The sequence below is a fragment of the Megalops cyprinoides genome, chromosome 23 (assembly GCF_013368585.1).
Source record: "Megalops cyprinoides isolate fMegCyp1 chromosome 23, fMegCyp1.pri, whole genome shotgun sequence".
NCBI lineage: Eukaryota > Metazoa > Chordata > Actinopteri > Elopiformes > Megalopidae > Megalops > Megalops cyprinoides.
The window spans coordinates 16817275-16842853 of NC_050605.1; the positions used below are offsets into that span (position 1 = coordinate 16817275).

Below are 25579 nucleotides of genomic sequence, written 5' to 3' on the forward strand. Positions count from 1 at the left end.
TTTATATTTTTGTAAATGTATTTTTTTAAGAAACATTTTGAAAGGAAACCGTGCATGTGTTGCTAGCCTGGTCATTTAGGGTTTTTTTTTTTGTGGAACTTTCTTGTCAACATTCCTAATCACTCTCATTAATTTGGCTCGTTATCAGGGGCGCTTGGACCTGTGTAGGCTAGTGATTTAAAGATGTTTATATGAAAGCTCTTAGGATTGTCACTGATTCTTCCCCCACTGCCTGTGTGCATTGTACAGACCCCTCCCCCCCCCCCTCACAAACACACACACTCCCTCCAAACCCATCTCGGCGCCTTATAGTATGGGGTCTGGTGATGGCAGCAAGCGAATCTACCTCAGAGAGCCAGACACTATGTCCCCCTACCTGTCGCTCAGACACCCCAGCACACACATCCTCCACCTTCCTAGGGTCGCTGTACCTCTATCCTCCGTTCCTTCAAGCTGTCTAGTTAGTTAGGTTATGGCAGAGCACGCCTTAATAACACTTGCATCTTTACTATGGTAATCTTTACTTTAGCTAGCGTTGACACATTGGGGGCCAGAATGTGGAGGCACAAAACCCAGGTCCTTGGTGTAGCGCTCTAGTCCAGTTATCAGAACCTGGTGTGTATAGTGTGTATTTATGATGCCAGAACATGTCACCAGACTTGAGTAGTCCAGCAACAGTGGAGTTATTCCAGTCACCAGGGGATCCTGGTGAGCTTTAGTTAGTCAGTGGCCAGCAGGGGGGAAAAAAGGGCTTTTGTACATACTGCTTCTGGCTGGCCATCCATAGAGTGCACGCCTTCCTCCCGCACAGTGCAGTGACCGTAGAGCAGACGCTGGAGTGGCCGTAGGGTTCCGTGGTAGGCCGCGCGTCAAGGTTGGCACGAACAAGCTTTGGGTAGTCTCTGCAGATGCTGCAGCGGGACTGTTTTCATGGGGAGGGAAGTTCAGTGCCACTGAAGAATTGTTTCCTGAATGAAGTATAGGATTTTAGGCTACTGATGCCCCACAAGGCAGTGCAGGTGTATTTCTGTTTGGTTTTTTGTTGTATGCTGACTCCTTATAAGCAATAGGTAAGCAGTCCTTTGGGGGTAAGGTCTCTCGTCCCTGCTGTCCATGTATGACGGACAGCTTAGGTTTACTGGTCTCTGAAGTTGTGTTTGTACAGCCTCTTGGTGGCACTGGTATATACAATGCCCAAGAGCCTGAGTCTCTTTTTTCTTCTTCCTCTTCTCTGCTGTCGTCCGGTTTGTCTGCACTAGCGAAACGACTAGATTGGATTTAATGTGAATCATATTTATTTGTTCTTAAAATTTTGTATATTTTGACTTGTTTTTAATATAAATGTGATGTCCGGTTGATTTTGTTTTTTTTTAACAGTTGACATTTACCTCAGTAGTATGATGGCATCAAAAATAAAAAAACCTGTACTTTCATTTTTAATGTGAAGTTTACAAGTTCTTATCTGACTGACAGATTATTTTGGAAATGCCGAAGTATTTTCTATACTGTACATTTCTTAGAATAAATAACTTTTCCAAAATTTACATGTATTGTTATATGGTGGTTTTTTCATTTTGCAGAAAAAAAGTGTTAATCAAAAAGATATCTGGATTGTCAACATTTTTTTATTTCTTTTTCCAACTCAACAAAAACAATCCAGTAGTGTTGCTGGAGCTTTAGGTGTTATATTTATTTGTTTAAATAGTTACAGGACAGTGAAAGTGAAATTTACCTCACCCCGGTATTACAGAAATATTACAAAAAAAAAATTAGCACAACCAAATAAATTGTCCTGGAAGTTAAAAGCAAGACGTGTGAAATGTCTGGTGTTCCTGGATAGTGTTAAGAATTTACATTTACATTAAGATAATAGAATGAATAATGAAATACAAACAGGCATTGAACAATATAGCGCCCCTGCTGCGCGAGGAATGAACCCATTGTTCCACGATGCCCTGCTATCTCCGATTATAGCGCACAGTACTGGCCCGTTTTCTAGAGGCGAAACCGGGGATGTGACGTGTTGAATTGTTTATGAAGCAAGCAAGCAAAGGCAAGTGGAGGGGGGTCCTGGGAGGCTGAGTCGGTGAGCAGCTGTACTTTCCTGGAGCAGAATTCAGGGTAACCCCAAGAACACGTCGGCGATTAACGTTTACGCACTGGTGAGTCTCGCCGCGTTTGCTTTCGCGGTTGCACCTTGTTTTGATGATGTTCTCGAACTCAACCCGAACGTTAGGTGTTTTGCCGTGTCATCGCCGCAACCGCCGGCTGTTCTTGTCATAGTAGTCTGTTGGAATAACTGGGTCAGTGCTACTTTATAGCAATGCATGTGAGAGTTTGCGGGACAAATTACTGCCGTGTTAAAATCGGTTAGCTTTGTCTTAGATTTGCAAATACAGAAGCTAGATGGCTACCAGTGCAGATAAACAAAGATGTCTTACATATATCTAAATTGAGTGAACTAGCTATGTTGTCATAGTCACCTGGCGCAAGATGAATTTAAAAAGGTGCACCTCTTAATATTATGCCCAGAACAAATTCGCTGTTTTATTTCGTTGGTTACGACAGACGGTTCTAGACAAAGCGGCTTGTTTACCGTGTAGAGCTGCAATCAAAGTATATACCGTCCCTCTCCAGTAGAGGCGCTCGAACGCCGTGATGTTTTCATTGCTTTGCACACTGTGTGTGAATTTACTTCTGAAGTCATTGTGTGTGTAAACGTTTCAGTCCTGTAAAGTCCTGTAACTTGTAAAGCCAAAATACTAGTCTACAGCAAGAACCCCCATCTTACCTAACCTGCCTTTTCTGACAAACATGTATACGCGAACTGAAAGTCAGGACTAGAATCCAGTGCATGCCACCATCTGGGTGCCCAGGTGTGCTGCTTTTGGTGATGTTGGCTGAAAGTGCAACTGCACTACGACAGGAACTGGCAGTTCCTCTTTTGCAGAAGTGCAAGTCTACAGATGAGGAAGTGAGAAAAAAAAAACAGCCGGTTCTCTCACCTCTTATTATTATTATTATTATTATCTACATGTTAAGATCTGTTATTCTCATCTGACGTATGGCACAAGGTTAACAGAATGTCTGTGATTTTAGATTTTAATACTAGTTCCGTGGTGAAAACCGAACTAGTTGTTCTTTAATAAAAAATTATATTTACATGATTTCCCATTCTTACATGTGAAGTCACTCGTGAGAGTTTTTTCTTTTGCGTGTTTTGTATAATATACGTGGTAGGCTGCAGATGTATGTGCTGAAAAGGTGTCAAAGTTATCTCAATCCCGGTTTCACCCCCCATCTTTCTGCAGCATTGTCCACTGTGTGCTTCCCAGCCCGCAACATGGCAGTGCTGTCCTTCCTGCTGTCAGGGCTGCTGCTGTGCTGGGCAGGTGTGTGTGGTGCCATCCCTGACCCCCGCCAGAGGGAAGCCCTGATGCAGCAGGAGGCCTCCCTGCAGATAGGGGGCAGAATGGTGCTGACAGAGGCAGAGAGGAGGCTGAGTGCTCACCTACACAATCTCAAACAGCAGGAGATGGCCGGGCCACAGTTTCCCCCTGCCATGCACTTCTTCAAAGCACGACCCCTCATCCAACGTAGCCCCATATTCAGCTTACTACAGAAGATGCCCAAAGGTAATTCAGGATTCACACTCATCAGGGTGAAACAGCGCCAATGTGGGTATAAATAGTTCCTGCCCCCAAAGCACTGCTTCAAGATCGTTGGATCAGGCCTGGGCCAAGATCTGGGGGAGATAAACTGATCATGGGATCAGGTCTGAGTCAGGATTTGGGGGTTGCTAAGCTGATAATAGATTCCCTGTTGGAGACAGAACATACCTAGGGCTTTGCAGTTCTGGCAGATAAGATGAATATTTAATTCACTACACATTTTCTATTTTTAATTCACGCAACCATGCCATGTAATCAGGGCGTAAAAAATACTTACGCTGATTGCAATGTTGTGCCAAACTGAACGATTTCAAATGTAAGCAAATTATGTATATTCACTTCATGTAAAGAGAAACAACAGGGAACCCATCAATTACGTTATGTTATAGGATCATGCAACCATGTAAAACATGTATTAAACTGTAAACCACTATTGTTAATTGTCTTTGCGCAATGAGAAGTTAATACAGGGTAATATTTTACAGCTTGTCCCAACTGATACACAAATTAGTCAATTTCATTAAATTGGTGAAATGAAAAAATTAAGATCTCACCCACACAACTTAATTAGCTAGCAGTGTGCCAAAAACGGTGGAAATAACACATTCTAAAGCCCACATATCTCTAAATCCTATTAATGATTCACTTTGCAAAAATCATTGCATGTTTATAATGTCTGTTTTGCATGTTTGTAATATCTTCATAATTCTAGTAAATATAATTAGAATAATCAAAAAAAATTTAATTATCTATTTTCTACCATGAGAAGTTGCTGCCTATGTTTCCATTAAATCTATCCCCATATATTAACTGAATTTTTTGTTTAATCACTTTCCTAGCTTTTCTCTCTCTGTGAAGTGTTTGTTCAGAGATAGGCCTGCAGACAATTTTCAACCAGGCGTTTAACAAACACTTCATGGAGCATCAACAATTTCTAAGCATAACTTCAAAATGGTTCTGCATAGATGTAGGCATAATTTCATCAATGAGACTAATTTTTCTGCAATGTTACTGACATTCATTCTTTCCCTAAAGGGGCCATTCTGCATGCCCATGATTTTTCCCTTGTGGGGGCGGACTGGCTGGTGAAGAATGTGACGTACAGGCCTCACTGCTACGTGTGCTTTACCCAGCGCCAGTCTGTACGTTTCCGCTTCTCTGCCCAAAAGCCCCTCCCACAACCGCAGTGCTCCCCCTGGCTGCTGCTGGAGACTCTGCGGGGCAAGACGGACAACGTCACTGACCTGGACAACAGGTGGGGGCTCAGCATGGGACAGAGGTCCCTGGTAAAATAAATCAAGGTGTATTTCCTACTAGAATAACTGTTTAATCTGGGCCAAACATTTTATGATGGGGGAGTAAGGTCTCATGAGCTCCATGACAGGTGGAGCTACCACGTGATGTCAGTCTGTGACTCACATGAACCAATCAGAAGACTGAATTCTCCACTATGAAACAGTGATTCATTCAGATCAATGAGTGGCTGATAATATGTGATAGCGCCACAGATTTTGGAGTTTGGGAAGCCTGTCTCTCCTGTCTCATAATTACTTTTGTCTTTGTTCTCATTATTGTTTCTGGACCCTCTTTGCTCTCTTTTCCCTTTGCCTGCAACCTGGCAGTCTGATACAGAACCTCACACTGTTCACGGCCGACCCCGAGGTGGCCTACCCCAATCAGGATGCTGTGTGGAGCAGGTTTGAGGAGACCTTTCTTGCAGCTTTGGGGCTGGTCACTTACGAACCTGTGTTCAAGGATTACTTTTACAAGGGCCTGCAGGAGCTTTACAAGGACAACATCATGTACCTGGAGCTGAGAGCTTTACTGCCAGAGGTGTGTGCAATTACCCATAAAGCCCTTCATTCATACGTACCTCTATTATTAAGATAAAATGGTAAGGATCTGCACTTTCACCAGGTTAAGAGCATTTATTAAACGATGCTGGTGTGGGGAATCTATTGTTTTTTTTTTTTTTATTCCCTTGTGTGTTTCAATCGTTATGTTGTGTTACAGCTGAGTATGAGTTACAGTGAATTTCATATTGTGTCATGCAGACGTATGAGTTGGATGGCAGCACACATGACCTGGGCTGGACTCTGAAGGCCTATCAGGATGTGGCCAGACAGTTTGTAACGGAACATCCAGACTTCCTGGGAGCCCGGATCATCTTCACTGTCCACAGGTGAATATGGCAGGAGAGGCACAAGTTAACTTAGGGCTTAGAGTAGGGCTTGAATAGTGTTGTGCTCACCATGACTGGTCTGGGAGTGTTGTTAGCCTGGTCTGACACTGTTGCTCATTCAACTTGAATGGATACACTTATGTCCTGTTGCACTGAAAGTCACTCTGGCTAAGAATATCTACTAAATGAATATAATGTAATGTAAAGAAGGATGTCTTAGTAAATAGCAATGAAGGAGTCAGGAACACACCAGGTTCACAAGCATTTACCAAGTAATGACCATGGATTGATGGCTAAAAGGCTGAGATCAATAAAAGTACGGCATCATCTTTATACTTCATTAAGTGGCTGTTAAAATACTGGAGAAGGGCGTATTGATGTCTGTCACAGTGAAACGGACAACCCAAGATAAATTGTATGAATGCTCATTCAGACTTACCTATCCTGATTCATTTTGATTTTACTTTTAGGTCCGATGTTTCCATTTTTGCCCGGTGATTAGATTTTTCAAGACATATAACACATTGATCTACAGTGAGTGTTGAGTGGTCCTGTCTTCAAGCGGTCTTCCTTGCTTCCATATTTGTCCTATATGTCTCAGGGGTTTGAATGTGTCTGCGGTCAAAAAGGCAGTGGAGGGGGCCATGCGCCTGCAGAAAATGTTTCCAGAGGTCATGGCAGGATTCGACCTGGTGAGTAGCCCCTGAGAGAAAGGAATGTAATCGTGGACCACTCAACTCCCTGTGTCTGTCTTCACCGCTAAACCATGGAGCCATATGTTTTATTGAAAATTCATGACTGATCCGAAAATTGAAGCTCTTCCGCCTGTTTTGACTTAGAATTCACAAAGGCAAACTTTAAGTAAGACAAACAACATAATAGTAAGGATATTAATATTCTGGCAGTGAAATGACTACCGATCAGAACCATCTGACAGATTTGAACTGTCAAGTTAAATTTGCCATTTGAAACACAGTCTCCAATATATCCGAAAAGTTCTCCACCAGAATGTGTCATTATGTAGGAACTTTTCCTTGCTGCTTTGTTAAAAATTTGCTGTGCAGGGAGTAGGTGTGGTCTAACCCTCTGCTCTGATTGGAGGTGGGGCGGGAGGACAGCGGGAGATCCCTCTGGTACTTCAGAGAGGCCTTGTCTCTGCCAGCGGAGCTCGGGGTTACTCTGCCCTACTTCTTCCATGCAGGGGAGACGGGTGAGCTGATCATGACTCCTGACCTCTGACCCTTAACCTCCTCAAGCATACACCTCTCATTCAATCAAAGCTTTGCCTTTCAGCGTAAGGCTGAAATGTGTCTCAGTGCCCTCTTTGCTTCATAAGTTAATAAAAATGTATGAACCTATTTAAGAGTAAATATATACTAGTAATTGGTGCAGATAAGTGCATTGTATTTGAACAGTGCAAACTGACACTGTGTGTGTGTGTGTGTTTGCGTGTGTGTTTGCGTGTGTGTTTGCGTGTGTGTTTGCGTGTGTGTGCGTGTATGTGTGTGTGTGCGTGTGTCCGTGCATATAGACTGGGAGGGTACTGACGTGGATGAGAACCTTCTGGATGCCCTACTTTTCAACACCACTCGCATTGGGCACGGCTTTGCCCTTGCACATCACCCTCTGGCCAAGGAGCTCTCCAGGAAGAGGGGTGTGGCTGTGGAAGTGTGCCCCATTTCCAACCAGGTACGCCCATCACAGCTACAATCCACCAATCAACACAGTCATTCACATATCACACTAATTTATGTGGCAGGACTGCACAGTAGAGGATGCTAATCCCTGCATTAAGACTGAGGTTTACCTGTCTCCTGCGCAGGTGCTGAAGCTCGTCTCAGACCTGCGGAACCACCCTGCTGGAGTGCTGATGTCAGAAGGCCATCCGTTGGTTGTCAGCTCAGACGATCCAGCTATCTTTGGAGCCTCCGGGCTCTCATACGACTTCTATGAGGCGTTTGTGGGCATCGGTGGGATCAGTGCCCATCTGGGAACACTAAAGGAGCTGGCCATAAACTCTATCAGGTGAGTCTTCCCTGATCAGACAGGGCACTTCAGACTGCTGACCTTGTCCAGCTCGCTGTGCTAGTGTAGTCTACTTTGTTCCCTGGTGTTAGTGTCAATATTACAGTGGAGGTGTGTGTCCACTGCATTGACAAGTTATTTGTGTGGTTGTGTTTATATATGTGGGTGTGTGTGTGTGTGTTTATTGTATAGACAGTGAATTCTGTTTGTGTTGACTGTGAAGACAATGAATGGTATGTGAGTATCTGAGTGAAGGTTGTGTAGATGTATATATGAATATTCACTGTATGCGACTATGCATATGCAAAATGTGTGGACAGTTAAGGGTGTGTGTTTGCTGTATGGATGGTGCTGAATATGTGTGTTACATCAGCAGTAGTGTAACTCTCCTCCTCCTGCTTCCAGATACAGCTCTCTGTCCCCTCAACTGAAGGACAAAGCACTGACCCTGTGGCAGAGCAAGTGGGATAAGTTCATTTCTGAGAACTCGCCGTAGAGACCCAGAGTGCGAGAGGGACGGACTGGGAGCCGTGACAGGAACGTCACATCAGGCCTCGCGGTTCATGTGCCAAACAAATCTGCACAGATCCATCCAGCACAGAGTTTCTCTCCTTCTGACTAAGAATTAGCCAGCGTTGGCCACCTCGTGACTTATCTGGGGAAGCGGAGTTTTGTTGTGTGGGCTTAAAACTGGTGCTTCTGAAAGGATCTCCACATGGAAAAGGCTGCCCTCTGGTGGAGTTTTCATGGTGGTCATTCTATTGTCAGGCAACTGACCAAGACCACACTGCTGTCAGCTCCCACAAAATGGAGGCAGTCAGTATCCTTGGAGACAGCCTCTCAGTGTGTCTGTGTAGCCTGTATTATCAGGTGGGTTTAGGCAAGTGGAAATCATTTGTTTTTGCTGTGGTAGGTTTTTGATTTTACTGTAGATATAATGCAAATATTTTCATTTAATATGCAAATTCAGGTCTAATGATCACTATTCGAGCCACACAGGAGTGCACTTTGTATAGAATAAAAAGGGATAGAGCACTATTTGTGCTAACTGGACCTGCAATCTTAACCTGTGGTGAATACACAGGTTTCAGGCAGCTTATGGTCCTCTGTGACACAGGGAATGGAGCCTTAGTCTCATGTGACCTCTTTCACAGAACGAGGGATTTCTTTTAAATAAACATGGAGTTGTAAAGCCACTGGATCCATGAGGCATTTATCACATTTTGCATTTTTTTGATTGGTCGTGGTTATTAAATTTGTTAATTGAATGATTCTCATATTTGAAATACACTCTCTGTTACTTCTGTCATTAAAATATAAAATTGGGATCTATCTAAGATTCACTTAGATTCACTTAAGATTCACTACAGCGAGTGATTCAACCCCCTGAAAAAGTGGAATTATCGCAGCTGTGTTGCAGAATAACATAATCTCCAGCCTTCAGTTCACTCTCACCTCATTAAGAACCTTAAGAAAAATTTTGACTGATACATTTTCCAGTACATTCTGGAGATACCAGCATGTGTTTGAGGAAAGACTATACATATGAGAAGCCAGGTTGTGAACAGTGTGACTTAATGGTAAAAAATTTGTCTTTTTAATTTATTTTTATGTTTTACCTTTATATCACTTGTCAATTTGTTTCAAACAAATTTTCATAAAATTTTTCATATTATCATCTATATTCACCTTACCAGCTTTTGACTTTACAGTGCCAAGTCATACCAATATCCAGCCAACTAAAATTATGGGGGCGAGGTTGTCATGTGATCATTGCTTGTGATTACTTAATCTAATTTTTGAATACAATGGAATCAAATTTAATAAAGCATAATTGACATAATAGAATATAAAGCAAAGTGATTAATGGCAAATGATAAAAGATCTAAAATCTGCAAAAAATAACTCAAATGTCAGTTCAAAAGAAATGAGCAAAACTGTTTACATGGGGTGTATTTATTTATTCTGTAAAGACATTCAGTCCTATTGATAACATTCAGTCATGGTCTTCCTCCAACAGAAGGCATGACATTTTTTTCCCGTTTGTCATCTGTATCGAGCTCTGTCTGTGCTGGACTATTGGCTCTTGTTGCCATTATGACATGAGTCCGCTTCCTATTGTCGATCACATGCTAGGACATTAAAATGCCCTACATGGTGCAATTATCTCATGGATTGAGGAATTCCGCTGAGTGTTCCAACATAAAGTTCCACACAGTGGAAGGAAGCACTCAGTTCACTGTCAGAATTCACCACAGCATTGCTGTATTCAACCTCTGTATGGAGATTGCCTTGGAAAAGCTGCTAAAAATGCAAATGGATTGTATTTAGAGAGTAATATTAATTGAAAATAAGTCTAAAGGGAGGGCATGTCTGAGAGAAACAACTCAGAAAAGATCCTTACAACTGGCTGTAAGTAACCATTATTTTATATATTAATATTTTATAAGTGTAGGCATCAGTTTTTCATTTGATTTACTGGGACAAGAAATCAAAATAAATACCTAAGCATTGGAGATGCTCCCTGACTGAATGGTTTTAAGATCAGTAATAAGAGGTTTTCGTTTTTCTGTATGTAGACCGTAAAAAGCCCTGACGTTAAATAGGTACCTGGAAAAAAACACATAAGTTTGACATTCAAATCGCACCAGTAAGTTTCCTCTCTTGTATCCGTCAACCGACCTGTCAATCTAGAGATCGGCCTTGTCAAACAAAATGTATTACAGTGCCATTTGCAGCAAGGTTATGACATCAGCATCTAGATTTTCCAGCAGGTGCAACTAGCAACTAGCTAGCTAGTTTATTTGAACTTTACACTAGCTATGTACAGGGGGTGTACACTGGAAACCAAATGAAAAGGGATTCACATTTTGATGTTAGCAAATTGCAATTAAAAAGGAGTCTACACACGTTTAATATTGATGTCAATACCCATTGCCAGGGTTTTTGTCACAAGACAATTTAGCACCAACACTTTTAATAGGTTGGTTTATAGAGCAACGTGGCAGATTTTGAAAGAGGTGAAATATTTGTTGCCCAAAGTGTAGATGTGTCAGTGACAGAAATGGCATGTGTCAAAGGGGGAAGTGAAAATCATTGACAACATTCGCCAAACAAGGAAAATCTACATTATTAAAGAGGAAACCCTCTGAAAAATATAGACGGACACAACAGTACCGTTGCTAAAACCACAAAACAACAGCCTGTAAATGATCACAGACCTCAGTGAACACATCCGTGACCCAGTCTCAAAAAAAACCTACGTCGTGAGCTTCACAAATCTTATCTTTATGGGCGGATTGCCATTCGGAAACCGCTTGTCAATGTGCAACGACGCATAAGCTGGACTTCTGAGCAGCGGTGAAAAGTGATATGACCTGACGCGTCTTCTATACTTTTTGTCCTGCATCTGGACAGGTTTATGCTTAGAGCAAGCCAGAGGAAGCCTTCAACCCACGTTGCTTGTTCCCACCTGTTAAACTTCGTGGTGGATCTACTATGGGGTAGGCGGCCATCTCTCGGGAGTCGTTAGGTCCGATTATTTCTCCTCATGGTAGAATTAAATACAAGGAATACGAAGCCATTTTAGGCAATCAGGTGCCCCCTATGGTGCAAACATCGTTTGCTCAAGATGTTCCTATTTTCCAAGACGATAACTATCCCAAACACACTGCTACACGGATTCAAGAGTTGTTTCACGAAGACCAGGAAGGCGTCAAACACCTTCCATGGCCTCCCCAATCATCAGATCTAAACATCTTTAGACCTTCATGGGAAGTAGAGTAGATTTCCACCTCCTTAATCTTTCAAAAAAAATTTTTTTTCTTCTTGTTGAACGGTCTAATATTCCACTGGAGACAGTCCAAGACTTGGGTAACAGCATTCCATAAAGGGCTGAACCTGTTAGGAAAGCAAACGGCGGCCAATCTTATTAGTTAATAAATATTAATATATTGTTTCCCTTTTTTGTTTACCCCCTGTATAAATTAGTATATGTTATTGCATCGATATTGTTACTATAGTCATGGAATGGAGAATTACAATTAGGCAAAGATCTGTGCGATTAAGTGCAAAGCTGTGCAGCCGTGTGTGTGTGTGTGTGTGTGTGTGTGTTGGTGCAAAGACGTTATGATTAGCAATTTCCTGTTAATATTTTGGATCGCTATTTTACATTTCACCTGTCGTCTCATATGTCATCTTCCCATACAAATATAAATATAAATATAAATATTTAGCTATCTATTAGCTATTTCGTGACTTGCAATTGTTACTACGTGAAAGCGCTGGCATTTTCCAGTCCACACTGGTTTTTTAGGGAGGTATGTTGCTGAAGTTATAGACCTTGCTGCAGGTCGGTCATGCCAGATGGGCTTTAGTACAAAACTGAGTGGATTGCACGGGCAAGCACAGCCATGTGAGGCTGTTTCCTAGCAACACTCTCTTAAAACATGCTGTAAATGTGCAGAAATTATCTGACACGTCCCATTTTGGACTGACGCCAAAAATTTGCTCTTGTTCTTGAAGTTATACCGTAATCCCGAACCAAACAGAGACATGCCGCAAACTTCGAGCGCTCAGCCGCTAGTCTAGCCAAACTGGAGGAGCTGTCACAATTAGAAAGTGTCAAAGGTTTGAAGAAAACTTTGAGATGTAGACAGACATCTGAAAGTGTAGAGTTGCCTTCAGACCAGAATTGTCTGACTTAAGGAGTAAGAGTCACTCAGACGGATGATCCCCTTCTCTGTAAGGAAAAATAAATTTTATTTTAGAGCCGAGTAAACCAAGGCAATGACACAAGAAGGATCTGCAGAAGTTAGTGGCAGGATACGTCGTTGAGGATACCTGCAGCCGTTCTCGACGTCACCAGCCTATTGTAAGTTAACAAAATAGTTATTCAGTTATTAGTGTTCGGATTGCCCACCAGATCGAAAAATTAACCAACATGGCAGGCTATGCGTATGTTTCAATGCAAAACGCATCAACTGTGCGTGTGATATTGTTATTGGGGAGACAGGGAGAGGGAGTGAGTTGGTAATGGAAACATGATTATATTATTAATGTTGTTGTTCATTTGTTGCATCTAAACCATTGTGGTTAGCGAGGTATCAGTCAGCTACACTATTAAAATTGTTTACTATACAACCACAGCTGTTTACAAGAGGCTTTTTTGAACCTCTAACGTTAGGTTATTTTGAAATCATGCAGCGATTGCTAGGTTTGAAAATGATTGCCAAGCCAGTTTAACCAAGTCAAAGTTATATTCTGACAGATGTACTAAGTGGAGGCCAGTATTAAAAGCTAGACCTCTTCTTGACCAGCTGGCTAAATCATATGCTGTCCAGCACTGTAGTGGCAATTAGTACCTAAATGAACGTCTTTATAAAATTCAACACTTTGCAGTCTACTGTTCAGACCATTAGCCAACTAATGCCATAGGCAGCAGTTAGCTAAATAGGCTTTACTTACAACAGTTTTCAAGTGAAAGACATTCTGCTGCCCTAAAAACGTCATTAACGTTTATACTAACTTAATACTTTTCAGGGGGCGATGTGTTGAAGCGATGCATGTTGAACTCGTTTTTATTACAGCAGTAGTCACCAAGGAATTACAAAAGCTTACAGCAAGTTTATAAGAAAAAGTATGTCAGCGGCCATATTAAATTAAGCAGGTTGTATATTTACTTTAATTCTTAATACGGAGCAATCGAAATCACACGATATTTCTCATAGATTAAAGTTAGGCATAAAGAAAATATGAAAAGGATGTTTTATCACAGGAGGTACCTTCAAATTGCAGTACTTTTGAATATCCTTATGAAATAATACCTTTTTTACAACTTTGCTGATTAGATGTAAAAATACCTTTTATAAAACAAGACTGAATTAAGAAAATAAAAATAATTTATTACTTCCCAACTTAAAATTTCATCCAGTCATTTAGTCCTGTGCTTCTCATGTGAGCATAACAGCATGTAACTGTGTACGGTTATATCCCCTCTGGTAAAAGTCCACCTACTACTATAGCCTGCACTTTAAATATACCAATTCCTTACTCCCTGTATTTCTCCATAGGCTATCTTGGCATAGGTTAATGGGAGCCTGGTGTTTCTTCTCTTGTCTTCTGTGGTTTGGTCTGTGGTTTTGGCTGGTATTCTTAGATGTCATGAGATTCATCAGAAAATGGGCAGACATTCTTCAAAATCTGAGATCGCATAAGTTGAAAGGAAGTAAGATCACTGGTCAAAAACATGCAGACAGGGACAATGGTGAGATTCCTTCCTCTTTCACCCTGTAAACTTTCCCTTGGATTCTTGTCGTTTTTAGCAGACGTCTGAGTGCTCTTTAAAACTCTACAAATACGTAAAGCTGAAAGGCATAGCAATGTTACTGTGATGGAAGTTCTTATGAAATATGTTCATTTAAATTATGGTCTGTCTGTGTAAATCTGAAAAGGTAAAGCCTTTAACACTCTCTATCTGAGTTATCTCAATCCCGGTTTCACCCCCCATCTTTCTGCAGCATTGTCCACTGTGTGCTTCCCAGCCCGCAACATGGCAGTGCTGTCCTTCCTGCTGTCAGGGCTGCTGCTGTGCTGGGCAGGTGTGTGTGGTGCCATCCCTGACCCCCGCCAGAGGGAAGCCTTGATGCAGCAGGAGGCCTCCCTGCAGATAGGGGGCAGAATGGTGCTGACAGAGGCAGAGAGGAGGCTGAGTGCTCACCTACACAAACTCAAACAGCAGGAGATGGCCGGGACACAGTTTCCCCCTGCCATGCACTTCTTCAAAGCACGACCCCTCATCCAACGTAGCCCCATATTCAGCTTACTACAGAAGATGCCCAAAGGTGATTCAGGATTCACACAGCCCAAAGTTAAGAGGGCACCCCCAATTAACATAGCGCTGATGTTCCCAAGATTATTGAATTAGATGTGCATTCGCTATTTTACAGTGCGTATAAACCCCCTCTTTCAGGGGCCGCTCTGCATGTTCATAGCTCTGCATTGGTGGGGGCGGACTGGCTGGTGAAGAATGTGACGTACAGGCCTCACTGCTACGTGTGCTTTACCCAGCACCAGTCTGTGCGTTTCCGCTTCTCTGCCTGGAAGCCCCACCCACAACCGCAGTGCTCCCCCTGGCTGCTGCTGGAGACTCTGCGGGGCAAGACGGACAACGTCACTGACCTGGACAACAGGTGGGGGCTCAGCATGGGACAGAGGTCCCTGGTAAAATAAATCAAGGTGTATTTTCTAACAAATTGACCATTTAAGATTTAAAAATGGGCCAAACATTTTATGACGGGGAAGTATAGCTTCATGAACTCCATGATGGGCCGTGGTGTAGCATAGTGGTAAGGAGCAGGGCTTGTAACCAAAAGGTTTTAGTGCAATTCCCCACTGGGGCACTGCTGCTGTACTCTTGGGCAAGGCACCTAACCCACAATTGCATCAGTAAACATCCAGCTGTATAAAAGGATAACATGTAAAAATTGTAACATATATAAGTGGCTCTGGATAAAAGTGTCTGCTAAATTACAATAATTTAAATGTGATGATAGGTGGAGCTACCATATACTGTCAATCACTAACTATACTCAACCAATCAGAACACTTTGCTTCACTGTAAAACACTGATTTGAGTCCCATTTTCTTATTAAATACCCTCTTTGCTCTCTTTTCCCTTTGCTTGCAACCTGGCAGTCTGATACAGAACCTCACACTGTTCACACCCGACCCCGAGGTGGCCTACCCCAATCAGGACGCTGTGTGGAGCAGGTTTGAGGAGACTTTCGATACAGCATCTGGGCTGATAAGCCACGCTCCTGTGTTCAAGGACTATTTCTACCAGGGCCTGCAAGAGTTCTACAAAGACAATGTCATGTATCTGGAGCTGAGAGCTGCACTGTCAGAGGTGTGTATGTATTCTTATCGTGGGCAGGATGCCTATATGCCGGTCTCCACGCATACAGAGCTGACTGCGCAGAGCTGCGCAGATGATGTTGCTGTCTGCGTAGAGCTGCGCAGATTTGCACAGAGCTGCGCAGAACTGCGCAGATGTTGCTGTCTGCGCAGAGCTGCGCAGATTTGCGCAGACTTGCGCAGATGTTGATGTCTGCGCAGTTCTGCGCAGCTCTGCGCAGTTCTGCACAGCTCTGTGCAAATCTGCGCAGCTCTGCGCAGACAGCAACATCATCTGCGCAGCTCTGCGCAGTCAGCTCTGTATGCGTGGAGACTGGCTTATAGGCATCCTGCCCACGAATGTCATGTATCTGGAGCTGAGAGCTGCACTGTCAGAGGTGTGTATGTACTCTTATCGTGGGCAGGATGCCTATATGCCGGTCTCCGCGCATACAGAGCTGACTGCGCAGATTTGCGTAGATGTTGCTGTCTGCGCAGAGCTGCGCAGATTTGCGCAGAGCTGCGCAGAACTGCGCAGACATCAACATCTGCGCAAGTCTGCGCAAATCTGCGCAGCTCTGCGCAGACAGCAACATCTGCGCAGCTCTGTGCAAATCTGCGCAGCTCTACGCAGACAGCAACATCATCTGCGCAGCTCTGCGCAGCTCTGTGCAGATGATGTTGCTGTTTGCGCAGACTTGCGTAGAGCTGCGCAGATGATGTTGCCGATGTTGATGTTGCGCAGAGCTGCGCAGGCAATGTTTCTCTGTGCAGACAGAGCTGACGGTATAGAGCTATGCATGCAATGCTGGTCTCTGCACATACAGAGCTGACTGCGCAGAGCTGCGCAAATGTTTCTCTCTGCGCAGACAGAGCTGACGCTATAGAGCTACGCCTGCAATCCAAGTATTACGTTTCTCTTACTGTGATGAAGCTGAAGACCCTGTGTGTCTTGTACTCATTGTGTTGAGCTGAAGCTGAGCATCTGGTGCATTTCATGCTGTTTGCGTTGTGTATAGACGTACGAACTGCATGGCAGAACACACCACAGGGCCTGGAGCCTAAAAGCCTATCGGGATGTGGCCAAGCGGTTCATCAATGAACATCCTGACTTTCTGGGGGTTCGGATCATCTTCACTGCCCAAAGGTGAATTCTTAAGGTGATAGCCTTCAATGTATGTATGGTAAAGACCACATGGCTATAAAGTTACATTATTGTCATTTAGCAGAAAATCTGGTCCAGAGTGACTTACATACTGTAGGTTACAGTTTTTTTTTTCATGTTATGCACTTATACAGGGTATTCTGGGTTAAGTACTTTGCACAAGGGTACAGCAGCACTCCAGTGGGGAGTTGAACCAGCAACTTTTTGGTTACGAGCCCTACTTCTTACCTCTATGATACACTGCCACCCTGGGCAGGTATGATAACGCAATGGTAACTCTGAGTTATCATTCTCAATTGTTCACTCTCTCTATGGGTGAGTTCTTGGGTTAACCTGTTAAGGTGCAAACAGGGTAATCAATGACAGGGGAGGGAAAGGTCAGCAAGTCTTGTCAGCAAGCTGTCTTCACTGCTTTAGGTTGAGAACATCCTGTTTGTACACTGCAGGAGTTTGAATTTGTCTGGGGTCAGACGAGCAGTGAAGGATGCCATGCACCTTCATAGAGAGTTTCCAGAGGTCATGGCAGGTTTCGACCTGGTAAGTAGCCCCTAAAAAAGAGGGATGTAATCGAGGGCCCACCCAGGTTCCTGTATCTCCTTTTACTGATATAAATGTACACTGTTTTCTTATTGGTCAGTTATGAGTGCACTGTGTAGGGAGTAGGTGTGGTCTAACGTACTGCTCTGATTGGAGGTGGGGCGGGAGGACAGCGGGAGACCCCTCTGGTACTTCAGAGAGGCCTTGTCTCTGCCAGCGGAGCTCGGGGTCACTCTGCCCTACTTCTTCCATGCAGGGGAGACGGGTGAGCTGATCATGACTCCTGACCTCTGACCCTTGACCTCCTCAAGCATACACCTCTCATTCAATCAAAGCTTTGCCTTTCAGCATAAGGCAGAAATGTGTCTCAGTGTCCTCTTTGCTTCATAAGTTAATAAAAATGTATGAACCTGTTTAACAATACATTTATACCAGTAACCAACATGTAATTGTCTGTTACACGGTGCACCTAAATTATATTGTAAAATATGGTGCAGATAAGTGCATTGTATGAGAACAGTGCAAATCGAGACTGTGTGTGTGTGTGTGTGTGTGTGTGTGTTGGGTAGACTGGGAGGGTACTGACATGGATGAGAACCTTCTGGATGCCCTACTTTTCAACACCACTCGCATTGGACACGGCTTTGCCCTTGCACATCACCCTCTGGCCAAGGAGCTCTCCAGGAAGAGGGGTGTGGCTGTGGAAGTGTGCCCCATTTCCAACCAGGTATGCCCATCACAGCTACAATCCACCAATCAGCACAGTCATTCACATATCACACTAATTTATGTGGCAGGACTTAGACTGCACAGTAGAGGATGCTAATCCCTGCATTAAGACTGAGGTTTACCTGTCTCCTGCGCAGGTGCTGAAGCTCGTCTCAGACCTGCGGAACCACCCTGCTGGAGTGCTGATGTCAGACAGCCATCCGTTGGTTGTCAGCTCAGACGATCCAGCTATCTTCGGAACCTCTGGGCTCTCATACGACTTCTATGAAGCGTTTGTGGGCATCGGTGGGATCAGTGCCCATTTGGGCACACTAAAGGAGCTGGCCATAAACTCTATCAGGTGGGACCTTTGAGCTGATCAGACAGGGCGGTGTCTGTGTGTTATATACATATATTAGTGAGGAATGTGTGTGGTTGCAGCAGGAGTCTTAACTCTCCTTCTCCTGCTTCCAGATACAGCTCTCTGTCCCCTCAACTGAAGGACAAAGCACTGGCCCTTTGGCAGAACAAGTGGGTTAAGTTCATTTCTGAGAACTCGCCGTAGAGACCCAGAGTGCGAGAGGGACGGACTGGGAGCCGTGACAGGAACGTCACATCAGGCCACGTGGCGCAGTGCCAGATGAATCTACAAAAATGCATTTAGGACCGTGAACAGTTTAACATCTTATTGAAAATGAACTTTCAAAAAAAATCATTTACTGTTAGCATCCGTCTACAAATTTACTGACATTAACATTTTTTGTTTGAGTTTGTCAGTGTTGCAAATAGTTTTGAAAGGATTTCCAGAAAGCAGCAGCTGCCATCTAGTGGAGGTTTTGTTTTGGTTCTTTGCACCAGTTTGCACACAAGGGGGCATTCTTCATATTGGGAGAAAAGGAAATAGACCTTTAATCATTTACTTAAACATTACTTTATCAGTAGGAGCACCTGCATAAGGAAAATATTTATTTTCAACCAAGAGCATTTTATTCACTTATTCTATTGTTGTGAATTTTGCACTTTGCACTCATTAATCCAAACTGTTGCAATTAATCCTGGCTAGATTTAAGACTTATTAGCCAGCTCTGAACCACCACAAAGGAGGCTTGAAGCTGAACTGGAATTTATTCTTAAGCCATTCAGATCTTACCAACAATCTCTTTTGCAATAAACATATCTCATGAGGCTTGTCAGGTTAATATAGGAACCGTATATTTTTTAATGGTGTTACACTGACTGATTTACATTACAAAAGTCACAAACTGAGATGCAGGTAAAAATAATGAACTTTGGGTTCAATCAAGGTTTAATCCCTGTTCCTCACATTTTTGTGTGTATCCATGCAGATTCCTTTCTGAGAATAAGTAAGTCTTTATTGCTCCTCCCATTCCTGTGAGCCTGGAGGAACAAGTGTAGAAAGGTCCTGAAACTGCTCTATCGGCTGGTGGTGTTAAACTGAGAGAAGTAGCTATCATCAGGAATATTGCTGTACTCCTGCTTGTCAAGGTATTTTTTCCTGGAAGAAAAGAGGAATTGTAGTGTCATCACCATGATCGCCAGTTCACAGTAAATAAACATTTTGATTGTATTGCTAGAGTGACAATGGTGAAATTAGATCTGCTTTAAATTACACTATGAACTAGACAGCTGCAGCCCACCTTATATGTTTTTTCCTGTGATGATGCTGAATGACGAGAATGCAGTGGGAGTCAGTGCTGTGTAACCTATGTCTTTGATATGCACTGAACGAAGCCATCACCATGAGACAGTGGGGGCATCTCTCCTTTTCCTCCTGCTTCACTAGCGCAAGTGATTGCGGGCCACAAGGACTGCGGACATCAGATTCCACAGTGCAACAGACTGGCACCTGTGCCCTTGTCAACAATCTAAGCATCCCTTGAAATTCACTTCCTAAAACTTCCTAAATTCCAGTGTTAAATTTTTTTACGAACCTCATTATGCGATTGAATCACTTTAGTGACTCGCTTTTAAAAACGACAGGAGCCTTGCTGTCGACCGGCCACGTCATGGACGGTAACCCTCTGTGGTGCGGTTGAGTGTGACACTGCAGTGGGGGTCAGTTCTTTGTGCTAGTTAGCTGTGAGCGTGACTCACTGTGCTGACTGGGCCTCGGCCAGCTGGGCGTTGGTGTTGTCCTGTGCGCGGCGCAGCTGCCTACTGATGCGGGCCTGCTGTCTCTCCAGCAACAGGGCGGTGCGGGCCGACTCCACGCGCACCCGGTCATCCAGGAGCTCCTGCTGCTGCCTCGCCACGCTCGCCCTCTGTGGAGAACGCACACGTCGCGCGACGCGCCGTCAGCGTTTTACACCCTGGCCCGTTCTGCTGTGAAAGGGGCGGAAGAAGTGCTGCTGGCTTTACCCTCTTTGCCTCCGCTTGCTGCAGCTGGGTGTCGATGATGTGCTTCTTGTACTCGGCGCTCACGCCCTTGTTGAGCCACAGGCGGGCCAGGCCCACCACGCTGCTGCTCTCCTCCTGGCCCACGCTCAGCTCCCCGGCCTTCAGTTGGTTCAGGATCTCCACTCTGTTGTTCTCCTCCTCTTGCTCCTGCTCCCTGTGCTGGCGTTTGGCCGCTTCCGCCACCTGGCACCACACACAGGCTGCTCGGTCAACGCGCATCAGAACACATGAAGTGCCGCGCTGACCCACAGACAACCTGTACGACACGTGGATGTGTCGGCCTAAACACCCGTGTGCACATACAGCTGATGCACGTGATATAAAGATCAGTGGATTTGCACAGCACCTGCGACAAAAGTAATCCCTGAGAATGAGTTATGTGGCAGACATGCCACTGCACAGTGACAGCGTATGCACCAAGACAAATGGAGTCCACATACAGGCTAACCCACATATCAGATACCAGCATACCGGACAGAAAACGCAGCGCTAACCTACCTTAGCCAAGTTGAATTCTTTAGTGGCAGTTGCGACAGCCCTCTGCCTCTCCTCACTGATCTTCTGTAGCTCGATGGCTCTGTTGGCCAGAGCCACTCTGCTGAGGTCATACTGCTGGTCTACGGATGACATAAGGACAGGGCCAGTGTGGTCGGTGAGATGGAACACGCAAGAGCCGCTGAAATCGCTGAAAGCTAACGGACAGGGAAGGGAAGCCGGACGCCGTACCTTCATATTTCTGCTGCTGCCTTGCCATCTCCAGCTCTCGCTGCTGCTGTAGGGACCACTCCCGCAGCTGCTCCTGCTGCCTCCTCCTCCGCTCCTCGCTGTCCGGATCCTGCCCCGCCAAACCCGGCAGCGCTTGTTCCCCCTCCTGCTCTCGCAGCAGGTTGGGGTTGTTTATGTCGAACTCCCTCTGACTCTCGGGCTGCTGGAAGTCCTGGCGGAACTGCTGTATGGCCTTCTCTAGCTGCCGACGGTCCTGTTTCTGCCTCTGCTCAAGAAGGCAGGCCACCTGATCTTGGCGCTCAAGATCCGCAGCTGAGTACAGGAGTCGGTTCATTCATCCATTCAGTTATGAAGTTCAGTATAAGCACACATACTGCCTTGTGTTCAGATACGACATTTATCCCTTTATGGAGACTGTAGCTAGCTAGCTACAGGTTATGGTTCAGATCCAGCTGTTACAGTGTGATCAAACTGGCAGTTATTTTCTAGTGTTGATGCACGATAGCATTTTCCTCTTAATTTACGGTATTTCCGTTTCTCTCCTATAAGGTTAGGCCAGTAAATTTTTTTAATCTCTAGAGTCTAGACTGTCTAGCATGCTGAAATCGGCCGTAAGGAAGAGTGAATGCTCACCATACGCCCTCAGCTCTTCAGCTTCTTTTTCCTCTCTCTTCCTTCTTTCCTCCACTTGGTAATCAAGAGCATCTTTATCAACCTAGATGAAGAAACAGACCCAAAGCTTACATCACAGATTTAATGAATAACGTTTGCCGTTCTAGAGATTTTGTTTGCGGTGAGCGAGCTCTACCTAACTGGCTAGCTAACTGATAACATTAACTAACGCCAGGACAGCTAAGGTAACAGCAGGCTTGTTGACTTTCATTAAGTTACTTACTCCAATCGTTCTAACTTTTGCATTGAAAATCCTGTCTTTTCTCTGAAGCTCTCGGTTACGCCGCCTTTCTAAATTTGCAGCTGCAATGCGGTCTGACTGTAACTCAATTTTGCTCATTTTAAAAAGCTCTATACCTAAGCAGCTAGGTACAACGGGAAATCAGCATCTAAATTGCTCTGGACTACGCATGTTAGGAAAGAGTAAACATATCGGTTGCTAGGATACTGCTCGGGAATTTAAAAACTCCCAGCATTCACTCCGCACAAGAAACGAAAGATAAAAATTCAAATGTTTTTCTGAAGGAATGTCGTTACTTTATGGTAGATTATACTGTGATATCATTGCTTTCAAAGCTGTCGTGTCGAACAAGCAGATGTGACAGAGGAAACTCCTGTGCTGGCCATTTAATATCATCAATTAATATCTGGAAAGTGCAGGGCAGATCCAAACAAAGACAAGGTGCCAAATTTCAGCTCAGTGATCGAGGGTATAGCCAATCTTACCTTTTGTTTTCGTGTCTGGGACCTCTCTGTTCAGGGGCAGCCTGTCGCTCAGGAAGGCATTGTATCCATATTGCTGAAACAGTGCCTCTGCCTCTTTCTGCTCTTCCTCAGACAGCTGGTCTCCCCAGTTTCTCCCCACCTCCTTCTCCATCTTTACCTCTGCATCCCTCTCAGGCTGGCCTTGTCCATGATCAGCTGTCTTCATGGATTTTACTGTGGAGAAAAATCCCACACAGATAAATAAAAAGGCATTCCTGTAAAAAAAAAAAAAATGTCTGATTGAGATTGGTTTGGCACTTGCTCCATCACTTGTGACTTTTGAAAATAATTTCCCATTTTGATTTTTGGAAATACTATAAGTTTAATTTAATTTGAATGTGACTTCATTTTTTGATAGGTCTTAGAAGAAAGAAGGATTTACTGTGTGTATAATAGCAGGTGCAGATGTGCATGACAAAAGTGTACAAGTGGCTGTAGTATCAGACACAGAAACTGTAAAACAGATATATATTTGGGCATTTCTTATAGTTTATGGCATAAGTTATGTAGTGATGTGCTAATTTACATTTATTGATGGTATGTTGGCTAGTACAGTTAATTTACACCATAGTAGTAGCATAGTAGTATAAGTATTTTCAGGAAGGATAACACAGATGTATTTCAAAGTTTATGTTGTAGGTATTGTATTGCTAGATTTTGTAATATTGTACAAATATTTAAGCCTTGTGTGACTGTGTGAGAGATATAGGTATAGATTGCAGCATGCTGTCAACCCACACCAGTGAACTCACCCAGCTTGTCGATGTGAGACTCCATCCTCTCCAGCCGCCTGAGAGCCTCTTGGCTCCAGGCTGTGTCGTTCCCATGAGCGAGGTGCAGACTCTCTCTGTACAAGCGCACCTCTCGCTTGATGGACATTATGTAGGACAAAGCCGTAACGGCTGCCAGCACAGCGGCCACCCCGCGAAACCAGCTAGCCCTCATCACCCCTCAGCGTGTGTGTATGTGTGTGTGGTGGGTGTGGTGGGTGTGTTTGTAGGAGAGTACGTGTTCAGTGTGGTGCTCGTACATGGCTTTTTTCAAGGTTTGTCTGATTTCTGTTTGCTAAGACCTCCTCCACCCTAAGGCAGGAAGGTCACCATTGGCTGTTGTAAGACGTTGATCCATCTACATGTGAAGAAAATGTAGAAAATGTGTAGAAAATCAATGACTGTGGTCACCTTTGTGAATCCTGTCACACAACACATTTGTTAAGATCTCAGTATATTTAGGTTGTCAAACACATGCCGGTCCCTGTATGTAAAGCTCTTTCAGAAGCTATCCAAGGCTTCCGTGCACCAGAGGCTTGAGTATTGAGCGACTTTTTACAGAGCCAAAAAACATTTATGATGATGGCTAGGACATAAATGGGCAATTTGAATTCCAGGATATCTCATCCTGTTGTGACATAAGTGATGTGCAAACAGAAAAAGGGGACAGTTCCATGTAAATTTATTTTCTGTCCCTCCTCAAAATATTTATTTTGGAATGTTTGTTCTGTAGCCAGCTTTTCACGTTTACCACAATTGCCATAAATATATCATGTGCCCCATTTACACTTGGTTTTAAAATGGGTCTCGGGCGATTGGATCACAAGTGGACAGTGCTAAATACAAGTGTAAACGACCACCAAGACGCATTGTGATCCGATCACTCAAACCACTTGCCGAGGTGGTCCGGGACGCATTTGATCACATATCTTTTGTAGTGTAAACGCTAATGCGTCCTGGTGCATCCCCGACAAAGACGTAACAGGAAATTACGTCAACGCAGGACGTGGTGGTTGTTTTGGTGACAGCGTGCCAACGCTCAAAAAATGCTTTTCGAACATTCTTCCTTTTTCATCTTGTCCTGCGCTCTTTTGCAAGTCGTAAATGACTTTGTCCTGCCAATATCAACAGTTGGAACAGCTCGTACGTGTATATTAGTTCTTGAAACATTTTTGTTTTCTCAGCTAGCTCGTGCTAAACAAATCTGGTGCTTGTCTGGCGACAGAGACTGACGTAATAAGTGTAGGCGGGGTGACGTAGGCAGTAACGAAATCTGAACACAAGTGGTCAGCTGGACATTTTCAAGACGCATGTTAGACACAGGTGTAAACGGCGATGTGTCTCGGCTGTCCACTTGTGATCCGATCGCCCAAGGCACATTTTAAAACCAAGTGTAAACAGGGCCAAAATGTGTACTCATACATTGAGTGTGTTCATTCAGCTAGAGGGCTAAACTGAAAGAACTCTTCCCCTCAACACTTATATCAGTAACCTCAAGAATAAAGGCGAGTAGGGAGTGTACAGCTGAATCATCACTGCTTTAACCGGTCTCCACCCATCATGCAAAGTTTTTGGTCACTGTGCCCTTTGCCCCCTCACTGCGAAGCCAGCATTTCAGCAACAGGTTCCCCTCAGGCAAGGGACATGACTCAGAGGGACAGGCAGTGCCTTACTGGGGAGTTTGCCAAAGTGCTTGTGGGCAGGGGTGGACCCAACCTATGAATTTCACATTACATCGTTGTCATTTAGGAGATGCTCTTATGCAGAGCGACTTACATAGTATTCAATATATTTTTTTGACATGTTAGCCATTTATACAGCTGGGTATTTACTGAGGCAACTGTGGATTAAGTACCCTGCCCAAGGGTACAGTGGCAGTGCCCCAGCAGGGAACTGAACCAGTAACCTTTCGGTTACGAGCCCTGCTCCTTACCACTATGCTACACTGCTGCCTCTTTGACTTGGCAATATATAGCACATTTGAGCTATATTTTTTTTCCCCCAACGCCCAAAAGGCACATAGTATATGATTACATAGCATAAAAGG

At 44.1% G+C, this 25579-nt stretch overlaps 3 protein-coding genes across 3 annotated transcripts; 2 read left to right on the top strand and 1 right to left on the bottom strand.

Moving 5' to 3' along the window:
- The first annotated feature begins 2048 nt into the window (after positions 1–2048).
- On the top strand, positions 2049–9072 carry LOC118770230 (adenosine deaminase 2-A-like). The gene is made up of 10 exons (XM_036517777.1): positions 2049–2162; positions 3312–3635; positions 4707–4926; positions 5294–5504; positions 5726–5853; positions 6455–6545; positions 6955–7063; positions 7385–7542; positions 7676–7878; positions 8284–9072. Exons 2-10 carry the CDS (start codon positions 3344–3346, stop codon positions 8372–8374), a joined length of 1503 nt encoding a protein of 500 aa, XP_036373670.1. The 5' UTR covers positions 2049–2162; positions 3312–3343; the 3' UTR covers positions 8375–9072.
- Positions 9073–14408: 5336 nt separating this feature from the next.
- LOC118770721 (adenosine deaminase 2-A-like) lies at positions 14409–18746 on the top strand. Its single transcript, XM_036518487.1, has 9 exons — positions 14409–14720; positions 14849–15068; positions 15574–15784; positions 16791–16918; positions 17383–17473; positions 17630–17738; positions 18043–18200; positions 18340–18542; positions 18656–18746. Exons 1-9 carry the CDS (start codon positions 14429–14431, stop codon positions 18744–18746), a joined length of 1503 nt encoding a protein of 500 aa, XP_036374380.1. The 5' UTR covers positions 14409–14428.
- A 654-nt stretch (positions 18747–19400) lies between these two features.
- On the bottom strand, positions 19401–22391 carry ribc2 (RIB43A domain with coiled-coils 2). The gene is made up of 7 exons (XM_036517807.1): positions 22221–22391; positions 21959–22040; positions 21326–21637; positions 21098–21216; positions 20561–20782; positions 20297–20463; positions 19401–19697 (listed from the first exon to the last, which is right to left on the bottom strand). The coding sequence occupies exons 1-7, from the start codon at positions 22335–22337 to the stop codon at positions 19616–19618; spliced, it is 1101 nt and encodes a 366-aa protein (XP_036373700.1). The 5' UTR covers positions 22338–22391; the 3' UTR covers positions 19401–19615.
- Between the last annotated feature and the right edge of the window lie 3188 nt (positions 22392–25579).